Source organism: Phalacrocorax carbo, chromosome 6 (genome assembly GCF_963921805.1).
Source record: "Phalacrocorax carbo chromosome 6, bPhaCar2.1, whole genome shotgun sequence".
Taxonomy (NCBI): Eukaryota; Metazoa; Chordata; class Aves; order Suliformes; family Phalacrocoracidae; genus Phalacrocorax; species Phalacrocorax carbo.
The window spans coordinates 13,431,682-13,447,280 of record NC_087518.1 but is presented as its reverse complement, the minus strand read 5'-3'; the positions used below and the strand labels follow the sequence as shown (position 1 = coordinate 13,447,280).

The following is a 15,599-nucleotide window of genomic DNA, read 5'->3' as shown; positions in this document are numbered from 1 at the left end:
CAGTACCTGCAGAAGAGATGCCCTGTGGTTACTAACAGTGTTATTCTTAAAACTGTAATTCTGATATTGTGCACGATATCTTGTAGGGGTATAAGAGGGATCACCTATTGGTGATAGGGCTGATTCCTTCTCCTTCCTCTCTTCCCAGCACCTATCCAGTGCCACTGAGTTAGTATCTCGTGTTCATTTTGTCCTGCAAACATATGTCCACCAGGAATGTGACAGTTAATGGCTTAGGCACCCCAGAGATGACAGATGTAAATCCGGTGAAGAGCTACTGGTGTGCATGGCCTACCTGCTTGAAATAATAACATGCACCATAAAGAGCCCTGTGTTCCTCCTGTCCATCTGCTGAGGACAGACAGCCTTGCAATTGCTAAAATGTAAAAACAAAACTAAGCACATCTGTCCTGACTGTAAAAATCAGCAGGAAGAAAAATGTTATTCAAATCAGGCTTTTGTCAAGATCAGTCAGTGATTACTGGTGAACACCTGTTGTGTATTGGTTTGTTCAGCCAAGGACTTGATACTGCTATATCAAACCTGTCTGTAGAAAGGGGGGAATTGGCTTCCCCAGTTGAACTGTAGATGTTTGGTTCCAGCCCTCTCAGCTGTTGCAAAGGATAAGGATGGGTGACACAGCTAATGACACATCATCCCTCAGTTACCTGAAGTAGTCGCTCTGTGTCATTAAAATGATGGCAGATCCCATAAACACATTGCACTCCACTGTCTGCTCCCTCTGGCACAGAACTATGACCAAGAGGAAAGTTCCTCCTGCACTGTCAACTCCTCTCAAATAAATATTCATAATAAAAAAGGCCAGCCTTTCTGAAGTTCCTGCTTAGTGAATGTGCTGCTGATTGAATGTAGCCCTGAGAGGCAGGGAAGGCTTGCAGCCCCTGACAACAAATGAGAGCCGTGGCTGCCTTATAAACAACTTGGCTTCAGAAGGAGGTGGTTTTGGGCATGAAGTGTTTATCATCTTGTACTTGCTTTGCTGCTGCTGGGTTACTGTGTAACTAAAGAGTACTGTTTATTTAAAAATAAGTAAATAAGAGGTGATAGTGCTGCCTGCTTCATCTGCTTGTATTCATACTTAAATAGGCTTGCTGACAAAAGGAGGAGCATGCGAAGGGGGCTTGGGTTTGGCAGAGGTTTGGACTGTGCACTAAAGAGGTGTTCAGTTGCCTATGAAGGGTAATCTGTTTGGAAGTCTGATCAGTCACTTGGCTTTCTATTAGGAAGCACTCTTTGAAATTATTCAGTAAAGATGATGACCTGCCATGTAGGTCAGCTTGTGTGTTCAGAAATGCCCTTGCAAAAGGACACTTGTTCTTTGCAGGCAATTTCAAAACAGTGCAGTTGTTGGCCACCTCCTTTTGAGTATGCCCGGCATTGCCATGTTGGTGCATGTTGTGGATATCGGCACCTCTAACATTGTACAGCGCCTTGCGTGACTCCCTGAAACTGGCTGCTTCACAGCTGTCTTTGCGTAGCTTCCACCCCACAGGGGGATCCTGCAGCAGTATTTGGGGGCTTTGCTTTGTTTTTATTTTTGGGAATGCATGTACTTTTGTTTTGCTTTAATAGCACAGTTCCCAACAGGGGACAGCACTGCACTGCTTAAGATGCTTGTAATTTTTAAAGGAACTTTTCTAAACTTGTCGCCCTGAAAGCTATATTGTGCAGCAGCAGGCGGCCTCCATAAATCACTGATTTCTTTTTCTTCTCTTTCCCTTCCCTTCTCTCTTGCACTCTCTTTATTCCAAGCCTGCGGATTTGGACGCCTGGGTAAGCTCTCTTTTTTGTCTGGATCTTGCTTATTCCAAGTGTCATGTTGTTACTGTGTGCGTACAGATTGTTATTGCTGAGCACAGATGCAGGATTTTATTTTCTGTCATTACATTTTAAAAGGTGTTCAGCTAGAAAATTGCATATTATTTCCTCCATAAAGATTTTCACTGGTTCCTTTTGTGTAGCTTGCAGCTGCTGAAACCAAACTTGATCTGGTGATGTGTGTTGTTGGCTGAGAGAGTAGGAGAAACAGGAGGAAATGAAGGTTACACCAGTACTGCTTTTTAAGGCCATGAGTCTGCATCTGGGTTCTAAAACAAAACCCTGTCACCTGCCTCCAACAGAGTGAAAGGACAAAAAACCTCATGTAGGCCTCATGTTTGGAATAGTGACTGCAGGTGGCTCCACAGTAGTGGTGATATTTCTGCTGATGCAAGTGGAGGTTGTGTCAGGGTTCCCCCGTGATCACTTGTCTGATACAAGCCTCCCTGTAAAGTTCTGCAGTTCAGTCTAAGGCATGATGTGTGCAAGCTGCTTTTTGCTGTTTTGGTGTTGCCCTAGGCTTGGTCAGGAACATGCCAGCTAGCTGATTTTGGAGCTAGTTCTGTTCTTCAGTGCACTGCTGTCAATCCCTTCTTCTAGTCTTGGAGCCTTTAATGGCATTTAGTTTTCTCCCCTGCCACCTGGACTGCTACCAGGACTGGAAGAGGCATGGGAAAGCATGAGGTATAAGAATTTGCAGTGTAAAGTGTAGCAAGCTGAGGTACCCAGCCAAAACATCTCTGCTGTGCTGCTGCAGAGATGTTAATACCTTTGAGGGAAGCTGGTAACTCCTCCCAGCAAAGACAGGATGATGTAGAAACAAGGCATTTGATAGAGGCTTAAGGACCTTTCCTTATCCTTGTAGCTTCTTTCCCTGGATTGCCTCCGACTGATTCTCTAGGCGTCATCTCACTAGTTCGTCTGTGACTGGTAAATGTGTTTTGCCAAGAAGATAAATATTTTTGCAATAATCTTGCCAAGTGCTGTGACTTGCCTTTGAGGAAGTTCTTTATAGATTGAGGTATGGACCTTTCCTTCTAGCTTGACTTGCCATTTACAGAGGGAGGGGCGTGGTTTTTATTTTTCCCTCCAGTAAAGTCTTCTCTGTGCCCTCTCCCCAAATCCCAGAATCCCAACAGTATTGCAGAGAGAGACAGCCTGATGGTTGCCATCAGCTGTGGGCTGTGCTATTGCTGCACTTCATTCCTGGGTGCCACATTCCCTGCTGTAATTTGACCCTGCCAAGAAGCCTTTTTTTTCCCAAGCAGATTTCCTTCCTAGTTTTCGTGTTTAACAAGGTGATGAGAAGGGACCATGATTAAAAATAATAAGAATCTGGTGATATTTCATGGTGGGCAAAGCCGAAGCTAATCTGTATGTAGCTAGAGTGAAGCCCAGCTCTAGATCAGTTGCACAGTCTGATGCATTGCATGTTGGTGTCAGTTTAGGACAAGGCTAAGAGTGTCTGGCTTTGTTCATAGAGAGTGAACCAATAATATTTCATTACCTCAATTAAGAGGCTTGTAATATATTTCTTTTGGCCTGCCTGTCAGCTAGCAGGCTAGTGCTCGAATTCTTTAGTTGAGCCAGTATGTAATGCATAGCTTTAGAAATGTGCTTTCACAGTCTGTTTCTAAATGGGTTACTTGATAAAGGAGAGGAGGAGGCAGGGAATCATACGTGACTTTGCCCTAGCTTTGTCACTGTTCAAAGCAGCACTGAGATAACCTGAAAAACTTTGGGCTCTCGAAGAAGTATAAAGATAAAATGTAGGCAGAATTTAAAAGAGCCCCAGCCAGTCCATGGATCCATGCCCACGGAAGCTGCAGTAGCATGCTAGTAGTGTGTATTTACTGTCCTTTAGTAAGAATTCAATGCCTGTAACTTCTGACACCATCACAGAGAGTTCTTGAGCATTTCCTGAATGTATCTTACACCTAGTTTTTGTACAGAGGGCAATTACCTATTGCATACATTCTCTTTTGCAAATATGTGATGTCCCATGCTACTTTTCTAAGTTTGGGGGGCATTTTTCATGTGTTACAATGAACTACAGTCTTCCTCCCCTCCCTTCCTTTTGTTTCTGCCTTCATACTCCTTGGATATCTCACTCTGCTGTGTTCTACACAACAGTTTCTTGGATGCCATCTCTGGACTTTGGTCATCTCTTGCATATGTTCAAGCTCAGAAGTAGCTTCTGCAGCGTGAACGTGAAATGCAACTTTCTGATATATGATTTTCAAACCAGTGTGTTATCACGCATGTCTTCTCCTTCCTTCTTTAGTTCTAAAGGTGTTTGTGAAAAGTGTATCTGATGCTTTGTTTGGCACCTGCAATCTCAGTCCCCTGTGAAATTGTAATCATCTCCAAAGCAGCCAGTTCTGTCTGGGACATCACAGGCTTCTGACTTCAGGTAGGGAAGAAGCAGCAGGACTACAGGAACACTTAATAAATATCTTGTATTCATACAAAATGTCCCTTGTTGCCTAGCCCAGTTTGGAACAGTGAATATTTCAAATGACACATGCTCTGACTGTACCATTCGTACTTCAAACATCATAAAGTGTACTAAAGTTTCTAGTAATAACAGCTGGGGATAGAGGGAAACAGAAATCAACTTTCAAGCAGATCTGTCACAAATATAATGTTTCTCAGTATATTTCAATGCACTGAAACGTCAGCACCTCTTGAAAACAAGCAAGGCATTGAACATGTTTGAGTTGTGAGGAGAAATTTTCACTGCAACCTCTGGTTCATCATACAGCTTATGAGTGATAAGTGAGACATAATGGCAGATAATATGGGAGATATAACTTAGAGGGAAGAATGGTGAGTATACTGAGGTCATAGTCTGCAGTTGGGAGATCTGGTTTTGATTCTTTGATATCAATTTTGAAAGCCCCTAGGGAAGTCACTAACAGAATGTCTCTCTGCTGCAGGGTGCATTGGTATGGAGGCATTATTCACTGTGGGCATCCCAGCTCCAGTCATGTCTGCTTGGTTGTCATCATACAGATCAGCACACCTCTAATGTGTCTGTCTGCATCTCGGCCCCCTACTTGAGACATTAGGTATTCGGTTTGTGTTTACTTCCAGAGGTGTCATATGGGTAAATGTCCTGAATTTCTTGGTCAGTGAAGTCAGGCAAACTCATAGGTTGAAAAGATGAGTGGGTGTGTGGGTACATGGATCCACATCTTGCCAGAAACAGAATAAAGCCTCTTGCCCACCAGTATTGTTACACATATTGGTTTTGTGCTCCCAGAACAGTCTGCTACCCCAGGAGAGTAGCATTGCCGCATAATTAATGTATTTAGATTAAGCAGAAATTTTATTGTGTTTTTAAGAGTTCATCTTGTGATTTTTTTTTTTTTGTATTATACTTCACATGAAAATAACTTTTTGTCTGAATTGTGCAGAGGGGTCAGTACTGTGTACTCTTCTTTCTTTTCCTTATTTATTTTCTCCTTAAGGAAATACAAGTCACTTGTTTAATAATCTGATTTTATGGGTGTTATGCAGAAGATCAGCAGGAGAATCAGGGTCCTTTGGTCATCCACCAGACCACCCTGCCTGCTTACATCTGTTTCATTTCAGTTGAAATTGCGTAGTCTTTTTCTGTACAGAAAATGGATATTGGTTCAGAAGGATAGCTATGGTTCTCTTATCAGAAAACGGTAATAATTTTGGCACTTACAAAATACCCATCAGTGCCCCTGTTGTTGCTGTGGTATCTCTTTGGTCAGGCTACATGTATGGGGCAGCTCATTCTCATACCTCTCCCCATCCTGTTTCAGCTCATTTGCAGGCTGAAAGATACATAGCAGCTCTGGTTAAACCAAAGCTAGAGATTTTGCCTTTAATCAAGTGTCTTTGAGAGCAAGAGGATTTAGATATGAGTCTATAGTGCTTGTGCCTTACTGTGGTCCTGTTGGCTGGAATGACAAACATGCAAACTAAAATATTTCTCTTTTTTTTTTTTTAAGCAAACAAACAGGCGACACTATCACCACACCCCTACAACCCCCCTATTTCATATACTCCTTTTCTTGCTTACTTATCAGCTGTCTCTCACTGCCTAGCTTAAAAATCTCTTCTAAGCCCTATTATACCACTGTATTTACAGCAGCAGGGGAACAGAAAGAAGGAAATGCACAGCAACTTGCTTTCAGATGTAATTTTTCTCATTAACAATGGCTGTTGGCCGTAAAATGACAGGTCTGAGCCCATGGGGATGTTTCTGTCCCAGCTGCTTAATCATATTGGACCAGCATTTTCTGTGATTGTACCATCATCATTAAAAGTTAAGAGCAATGCTGCTGGGATGCTATAGATTAGTGTTCCTGTTAAACGGACTGATAATTCTGCTTTTGAAAGGTCTTCTGCCTGGTGATAAGTTATGTGGCCCCAGAGATTTTTGGGGTGGGATGGGGTAAGAAAAACAAGTGCCATTCTTCTTGCCATTGTTGCTTGTTATTTTTTAACTTAAAAATTTTGGTTTAGTTCCATCAATGCCATGTTTTCTTAATGCTAGTTCAGTTTAGGGGTGGGAATGCAAAGAAGTGCTGCAGGTTTTAAAGAGCTAAAAGGCAAAAGCTGTTGCTGTAACCGCAGATGTTCTTTATTTAATTGAGCACTGTTTAGTTGATGACCAGGTTATGCTTAAGCATATACTTGTACACCAAGTTTGCTGTTTTGGTAAGAGTCACACTTGTACTTGGGAAGATGGAAGAGAAATTCTCTGTCACCCATCTCCTCTCTGAATCTGCAGCACCCAGCCAGAGGAGCTCGCGGGGTGCTGGTGGTGTATGTACAGGGAACGTGTGGAGAGAGGTCTTAGCTATCAGGGTAGTCCTATATGTGTCCGTAAAAGCAAATCCATGGTCAGTGAGAATGTGTGTTGCTATAAAAATGTTACAATGCAGCCTTCTATTTTGGATTTTCCTCATGATTGTAGGGATGTGTTAAATCTATGGAAGTTTTCTGACATTCCAAGGAGCAAGTGTTTATAAAGTGGAGGTTTATTTTTAAGGTAAGGCAAAGAACATTAAGTGGAGTAATAAATGTCATGATTCGTGGAAAAACAAAGACTTGGATAAGGTGCAATTCTGAAAAAGGCAATAGAAAGGTGTCATATTTCTATGGTTATAGGTTTCATTTAATAAGGAGAAATAAAATCAAGGTTACAAGTTTGCATATGATACTAATAAGAGCATTTGAAACTTCTGTGAATAATCCAAAATGAACTGCAATACTGTAGGTTTGCAGTTCCACTGAGAGGGATCCTGTACACTAGTCCTGAGCAATGACTTTTAAAGTTTTTTCCAGTCCGCATTCTACGAGCTTTCCTTGCACTCATTCACTCTTTTTAATTTCTTCTTCTACTGAGGTTCTTTTCCTCTCCTTAGGCTGTGGAGCTGCAAAGCAGGGAGGCAGAGTTGAAGCGGCAAGAGGCCTTCTATAAAGAGCAGTTGGCCCGCATTGAGAGGAAGGTAAGGCTAAGTTGTCTTTTGTTTGTGGACTTTGTGTGCTAATGGAATTGGATGCGGATCTGTGTGGATCCGAAGAGTAGAGAAACAAGAAGCATTGTGCCAAAACCCGGAACTGTCAGTTCCCAGTATCTGTCTGCCTCACGCACCTTACATAGGTAAGTGAGGAAAAAGCTGTACAAACCAGAAGTTTTGAGCAAGTTGCATTTAAAAGATAAGGGGGTTTTAACTGGATGTTTTTAAAAAAAGAGTTCTAGTAGTTCAAACTTTGTTTTCTTTTTTACAATGGAGTTTAGGTGAAAGCTAAATTTAAGAAGTGCCCTGTTTTTATTCCTTTTGTTAAAAATCCTTTCCTAAATAAAAAAAAAAAAACCCAACACCCACAAATCTTGCTATAAATATGAATTAAAGTTGTATTATTAATTTTTCCCTGGGGAGCCCAACAGTTCAGAGAGTGGTGCTGCAGTGCACTGCCTGCTTCTTGCTGGATAAGCCTTTGAAATGAACATGATTTAAAGAGACAGTGTCAAGCATCTTTTACGCCTGAAATGACCTTTGAAAATCCATTTAGGGATTTGAATCTCTCCCCTAAACGTGGGATTTGCTTCTCCGTTTAATTGTTTACCATGATGAGTTTTAAAAAATTGATGCCATAAAAATAGGAACAGCCGTGCTGTTCCTTACGAACTAATGCGTTTTTCACTTCCTGGCAAAATGAAATAATATTATAAGTAGTCTTTATTTTTTAATAAATGCAGAGAATAATCTTCTCCAGTTTGAAGCAATTAGACCTCCTGACAGGGAGTTGCATACATCCGACTTGTAGTTGTGTTATGTGACTAAACAGAAATGCAAACAATGAAAAAGGCAGGGTGTAAAAAGGCAGAGAAATCAGTCAGCTTTACAACCAACATGTAGCATGATGGTGAATATGAAACATGAGAAAACTGCAGATTATAGAAATGGTAGGAAACTATGGGCACGTCTATTCCCCTTCTCATTTCCTGCTACTGCATGATTGTCCATGCAGCATTTTTTTTAAGCCATTGATGGTAAAACATGCCCATGAGCAATTTCACATGATACAATTTTGCAACACTTTAATCCATACAGTTCATTAAAAAATAAACTATTAAAACTACCACTCAGTGTTGCATTCAGATTTTGAAATTCTATTTCTAGATAATGGGGATTGTTCAGTGAAATTGCAAACAATCTAGCAGCTATCGTTCTAATTATCGCAGTTGTCCATATGTTCATATGCAAAGGGAATTTCTGCAATTTCTTGGACTCATGCTGTGTGCTTCTATTATATTCTTCTCTCCAGTTCTGGCTTCATGAAGCGGAAACTGCAGGGAAAATCTGTATGTGTGTCTGTCCTTTATGGACAGTAGAGTGGGGAGAAGTTTGTGTCCAGGCTGCATTGTCCTCTTTCTGAAGTCTTTTGTTGTATTTTGTGTTTCCCTTTTCAGGTCCATGTCTCTTGCTGCAAGGTAACTTTTTAAACAAGGTGATGGATATTTTAGTGCAGGATCTTCTCAGGGGAGTAAGGTGGCTTGCCTATTCAAACTGCAGAGCTGCATAGGAACTATCTTGTAGTTCTTACGTGTACAAAAGCAAGTAGATAAAAAGGACAGGTTTTCTTTCCTCTCTTGAAACACGAGATAGTTTCTGACCCTTGAACACTAGCATTTTGCTGGTAATAAAATAGAAGAATGCCTCCAACCGTTAGTCTAGATTGGAGTGGGAGGTGGTGGGGGCTAGAAGGGATTGGAGAGAAATGTACTTGAAACAGTGTAATAAAGCTTAATTGTATTAGTTTTGAAAAAGGTTTTCTATCTTCTCTGTGGATAATTTTATTCCTATAATGGTTGGAAAGATGGAAAACACAGCACAGAACAATCTTTTTTATTAGCTGTTGCTTTTATATAATTCTGCTTTTATTTGTTGAATACACGCAGACCTTGACATTTATTTATTTATTTTTCCTTCCACTATGCTAAAGCCTTCCAACTCAGGCATAGATGTATGTGTGTATGTGCATGTATACATTAGAAAAAAGCTATAGGTAAGGGGATGAGGTGGAGAGGAGCTCTGAAACAGAAGTTTGCTTTCTCCACTGTTTTCAAAGGGGATGGTCACTTGGGGTGTGGTCACTGGTAGTTTGGAGGTGCTGGGCTGGGAGTGAATGGGTGTGATGGCTTGGGGTGGAGGTAGAAAGCTGAGATTTCTCTAAGAACCAGGCTGTCAGGAATACCCCTTCTCCTCCCCTGCTGTGCCTGTCTATAGCCTTAGGTTGGCTTTGTCCCTACTTCTGCATGATAACAGAATTCAGCAGTAGAGATTAGAGATTTAGAGATTAGAGATTTGAAGTCTCTAGTAGAGACTTAGAGATTTGTTTTTGAAGGGTGTTTTAACTGTTGATGTTGAGAACTAAGCACCTTCCAGGTAGGATGATGAGTAATTGTGTTATATACTCCTTACAACATAGTAGCTGCTGCAATGAATCAAACATGGAGACTGTGCTTTTTCTTCTGACAGTGGTCAGTTTTCAAAGAAGATGCAAAAAAACCCTCACCAAATGAACAAAAAAACTTCTGGAGAACAACTTTGAGAAGAGTCTTCCTAAGTGCTGTCAGTCAGAGGCTGACACATGCCCTGCTGCAAAAGAGTGTATTTTCATTCAGTATTTTTATTCACTGTAGTGGAACTTGGATTACTGCCACCATTCTTCTACGTGCCTCAGGCATTTTTCCTGAAGCCTTGTTTAGCTCTTTGCCTCCAATGTCACGTGGCAGTGTGTGCCACAGGTTAACTTGTATACACTGTAAATTCTGTTACCAGTTCCAAATACTTTTTCTTTCATTTAATATCCCTTATGTGAAAGAGATAAAAGGAATTCTCTTCATTATTCATTACTTGTAGACTTCTGTTCCCTCTTTTAAGATGAACAGTCCTCACCTTTTCAGCCTCTGCTTGTGTGAATGATTTTTTTTCCAGGTTTCTCATTCTACTTGTTTGTCTTTGGGCCTTTTTCCCCTTGAGGCTCTGTCTTTGAGATGTATTGACCAGAACTGAACTCAGTAGTTCCCTTGAATGCAGCAGATTGTGTGAATACATTATCCTTTTATTTTTGTAATCTCTGAAAGAGTACTGTAATCTACTGGACAGAGCAGAGAATTGGAAGCAAAAAACTGCTCATTTTCTAATAGCTGTTTCTCTGTTGGGAGTTTGAAACAATTACTTAGCCCATCTATCTCAGTTATTCCATCTATATGATGGAATAGCTTATAATGGGAGGGCAAAGTGTTGTGAAACAGTAAAGCTATAGAAATGCTAAAAAGGCTTTGCCTTTAGTTTTGCATGAGATGAACGATGGGTGTACCTTATTTCAATTAGATCTTGAGAAACTCAGTTTCTCTAGACAGTCTTATTAACATTTTTACAGGAAAGGACATATGTGAAAAAATAATGTCAGTGTTTCAGCTTTTGGGGTTTTCCCTACATCTTCTACTAGAGCAGTGGAAAAAGTAAGACGGTGAGTGCAGCAGTGCTGTGTCACACTGAAGATCCGTCTTGTTCAATATGCTGGTCCTGACTGCGACCAAAAGTGGATGTCCAGGGATGAGCATAAGACCAGGGCAAGCATACAGGACACTTGCCCCAAAATGCTTTGGTCATCCTGGCTCGTCGTCTTTGAAACTTTTCCGCATCTATTTAATCCTCTCTGAGTGGTGTGAACCAGAACTGTGCACACAGTGCTCAAGATTCGGGTGGGCCATGAATATATATGGTAGCTGTATCAGAATCACTGTTTGGTTCTCTGTTTCTTTGTAGTGCCTAACGCTTGATTTGCACTTCTGACTTGCGTTGAGCAAATGCCACGAACTACTGCTACTAGCAGCATTCTGCTATTTTGAGTGCAGATTTGAATACATGAAGTAGCTGAACTGGGATCAAACCAATGCTGTGATTTGTTGTTGGGAGGTATTCATCCCGCTGCGCCCTTCGTTATCAGTTTGTCAGGGGTTGTGTATGTGTGAAGGGGTGGTAGGTTTTGTTCTGCCTGCAGTGTGGTGCATGCTTTTTAGAGTTCTTTTCTTTTTTTAAATGAACTTTTATTGAAAAAACTCCTTGCAGAGAGTTAGGACACTGGTGATGCCCTTGGTCTTCCTCACTTTAACTCTGGTAGTTTGTTGTACTTGTGTGTTTCAGTCCCTTGGGTTGCTTGTATGGTTTTGCTTTGGAGTGCTTGAAGTATTGGTGATCAGGAAAACTACAGAGAATAGATCCTTTGAACTGACTGTTTCTTATATGACCCTGTATAATTGCAGGATTTTTGGAGCTGGTGATACAGACATTCCATTCCTCACCTGTGTTTCCAATGTGACTGTCTAATCTCTAATAAGTAATCCAGAAATGAGACCGGGGTAACTTGTTGTAAGTGGTTAAACTTCTAGCTGTCACTTGTTAGAGTAACTTTACATCTCATCAATGTAATAAAGAATTTTTTCGCAAAAAGTGGGTTTTGCCTTGACTGTTCTGAAGAGGTTTTGAACCGTAGTGTTTCTCTGCATAGAAAGAATGAGAGTTGGACATAATAATCTGTAAGGAAAACCTTAGAAACACTCAATTTGAGAAGCTTAAGCTGATGTTTTTTCATGCATTTATATGTTACTGAGAAGCAGGGAGGGAGGGAGGTGGAGGGAGCTTTACATGAATAGTTATAATATATACTGCTCAGAACTGGGATTTTTATGAAGGATTCTGTGTATGCATTGTTCTGCTTTCTCCAAATGGTAGAAACATCCTTTTAAAAGTACAAGAAAGAAATGCAGTCTCTCCTGGAACCCTTCAGATGCCAGGAGATTTCACATAGCATATTAGTTGTATGCTTTCTCCCAGGTAAATATGTTTGACTGCTTTTGCAATTTGGCCTCTTGCTGCGTTTAACCTGACAAAGGTTAAGGGCAGTGCTACAGTATAGCAAAACATGAGCAACACTTTGGAGCAGCGTAAAACAGCAGAGAAAGGCTGAAGGTAATCTCTGCAGATGAAGTGAAACTCCTTCCTATAGATGGATGTCTCTTCTTTGTTTGGATTTTCCTAAGCTCCAGCTCCCACGTTATCTTTTATTAGGCGGCTGTGGACTACTGTGAGCAGTGGGTACATTAACATGCAATGTTTTTCTGCTTGTAGTTTTTCAGTAAGTAGCACAAGAGGTATTCATAAGCTGTAGAGTATTTATGCAAGTGGGAAAGGAATGCATTAAACAAATACCTTTTTTTTTATTAATAAGAGAGACTGCACATTTTTCTCTGCTTAGCTTCACAAATCTTGTAATTTTATGTGTGGCATTCACCTTGCTTGGTTTGTTTAAATTAATCTCCTTTTGCCCTTGCACATACCATTTAATTCATGTTTGTAAAGCATTTAGGATGTGTGAAGAACGGGAGGCAAACTTATTTTTGTTTGTTATTCTTATTGGCCTTCATCCTTCTTCTTGGAGCAGTCTCCCACTTATGGTGCACCAAGGTCACCCCTACATGTGACTCCACTGTCATTTCTATGCTTTTGGCCAGTAGCTTATCTCAGTAAAAATCTCTACGGAGAAAATGACAGCAGCCTGGAACAAAAAAAGCTTTCCAGAATAATATGTTCATATTGGGTCTTCATGGTCAATTCTAAGCAGATTTGGGAGGGCTGAACAAAGTGATGTCACCTGGCCAAGGTGGCAGGGGATTTCTGTTGAAGGGGATGAGGAATCAGTTCCCCGAGTTGGGATCCCAGGCTGTGTGTGTATCCATGAGACCTACAGAGCACTCGCCTACCTTTAAAAAAGCAAGCTGTGCTGAGGTGTTGTCTTCAACCGAACCCTCTGCCCTCTCTGTGCGAGTTAGAGATTCAGTGCCCTTTTCTAAATGAGTTGATATGTCTTGGCAGGTGTCACCGACACCATTTACTTTCTCAATAAAATGGCCTGTAACATCTTAGGGCTGTATGTGAGCTATTGCTCTGTGTGTATAAGAGCTGCTTTGTTTTCACTGTGTTGCCAGCCACTAGCTTACTGCTCTAGCCAGTGCTATAGGGTACTTTGAGCAAGCACAGCTAGTGTGAAACCGTGTTCTGATCTCAAGAAATGTGTTTCTCCTTCAGAAGTATCACTTGTCTCTGCCTTTGTAATTGAACCTTACAATATTCTTTACAATTTATTTTTCTTTTTCTTACCTAATTTGTTCAATTCTCTTCTCATCCTCTGCCCCTGCGGCAAACCCTTCTTCCCACAGAACCAGCAGTGCTTGATGTGAATCTACAACAGCTGTGGTCCAAAAAAGCAGTTTACCTTTCAGGCCAGTGGAGCAATATAGCGAAACATCCAGTTGATCGAACCGTTGATTTAATCTTCTGAACACAAGAATAATCCGTGGTCTAGTTCTCTGTAATAGGCTGATAAGATATGTCCTAATCGTCCAGATCACTTCCCAGTTGCCTGGGCTGTCTGAGACTCTGTGGACATTGCCTTTCAGGTGGCGGTGGCTCTAGCAGTCTCTCAGGGCACAGCCTTTGATATTTAGAGAACTGAAGATTTTGTCCCTTGTGCATGGTAAATTTCTGAATGGGAACAAAATGAAAAAAGACCAAACCTGAAACTGTTATTTGAACTGGTTCTGACCTCCCATCCTCTTCCTCTTTTCAGTTATTCACAGACATTAAATGTCATGCTGGGGGAGGAGGAGGCAGTACGGCATCCATAATTTCATTTTTCTGCTGGTATCCGTTAAGGCTGAACAGCATCTAGGAGAGGCTGCCTTCCTAATGCTTCTCCATTGTCTCCCTGTCTGCGGGGAGAGGTTGCTTCGTTGTTGCCGTTGGCCAACTCGCAAACTGACTTCCAGTACCCTGTGCTCAATTCACCCATTTAATGGCTGTTTTGCTGAAAGCTTGTAAAGTTTAGTAGTTAATATACCTCAGTACATCAGCTTTTAGAGGTCAAATAAATTGATTGGTAATTTGATGAACTCAAAGAACATCTATAACAGGGTAAATAAAATTTGTTAGATGTCAGCACTGCCTCTCTGCCTTCCCTGCAGTGTGTGTGTTCTCTCTTCAGTATGTGTTGACTGATGCACAGTACATTACATCAAATTACAAGCAGCCTCTATGCAAACAGCAACTAAGTGTTTGCTTCCCCTTCAGTCTGCACGATTAGTGTAGAGATGTGTTTGCAGTCTTGTGTGGTGAAGGGTGAACTGTCAGAGCCTTACGGTGGTTTTGTTTCCCTGGCATTTAGAGTACCTTTGCAGAGGGAATGATGCTTATGGGCTGCTTCATCTTGGAGAAAGCCATCCTCAGGCTCGACTTGTGAAATAAATGTGGCAATGTGTGGTTTGAACTTAGTGTCTTAACACTGAATTTAGCAGCTGAATTTAGATAACAATCTGGTATCTGGTCTCATCAGTGTATCACTATGAAGACTTGTTAAAGGCAGAACAAAAAGACCTAGAATGTGATCTTGTCTCTGTTGGAACTTAACATCAGAGTATTTGTCAAGTCTAGTCCAAAAAGAGCAAAACAAGGGGTGCTTTTGTCTTCCTTTCCCCATTATCTAATATTTCTGATACTCTCCCCTGCCATTTTTATTCAACCCAATTTTCCCTTCATTTCATTCATTGTCTGATTGGCTAATAGTTTAAATTTCTGGTTCTCCCTCTTTGTGCTGTTTATATGCTTGTTTATAAGCAGAATGGTGTTTATAAATGTGTGTATATACAGGTAGCACTGTTACCAGTAAAACCAGTGCTACTTTTCTAATGGAAAGCAGCGCTCGCATGCAAATACATACACATGCATGCAGACATGTGGCTGTCTCTCACCTAGTTTTACTGTGGTGCAGTTATACCTTAGCACCAACTACATTATCCTGCTGCAATAAATACCAGTGCTGCCTGTTATTTTTGTGTAATTTGCCAATCAGTGTACAATTAATTTTTGGCCCTGTTATTGCAGTATTGGCTATTTTATGAAACTGTAGAGAGTTAGCACAGTGAATTTTTAAAATATGTTCCAGACCTTAGGCTGGAGTTGTGTGTCTGCTGGGATTTGAATGATTGAAGCTTGCACTTCTCCTGGGATATTCCAGATTTAGACTTAGTCTTGGAAATTGTTTCAGGTAGACAATACTTCCCTGTTTGTGTGGAATCCGCTTGCACAAGAGCCTGACTTTGGGGAATCTGAGATTTCTATTTCAGCATGCAGCAGTCCTTCCACATG

At 41.0% G+C, this 15,599-nt stretch overlaps 1 protein-coding gene across 4 annotated transcripts in view; it reads left to right on the top strand.

Annotated features, from left to right (window-relative positions):
• CHCHD6 (coiled-coil-helix-coiled-coil-helix domain containing 6) overlaps positions 1 to 15,599 on the top strand; it is a 118,248-nt gene that overhangs the window by 33,722 nt on the left and 68,927 nt on the right. For 3 of the 4 annotated variants that reach the window (XM_064453754.1, XM_064453753.1, XM_064453751.1), the window contains exon 5: positions 7,248 to 7,331. The exons of the other annotated variant lie outside the window; for it this stretch is intronic. In XM_064453754.1, the coding sequence (XP_064309824.1) occupies positions 7,248 to 7,331 (84 nt within the window). The remainder of the gene's footprint in view (positions 1 to 7,247; positions 7,332 to 15,599) is intronic. 4 annotated transcript variants of the gene reach the window in all.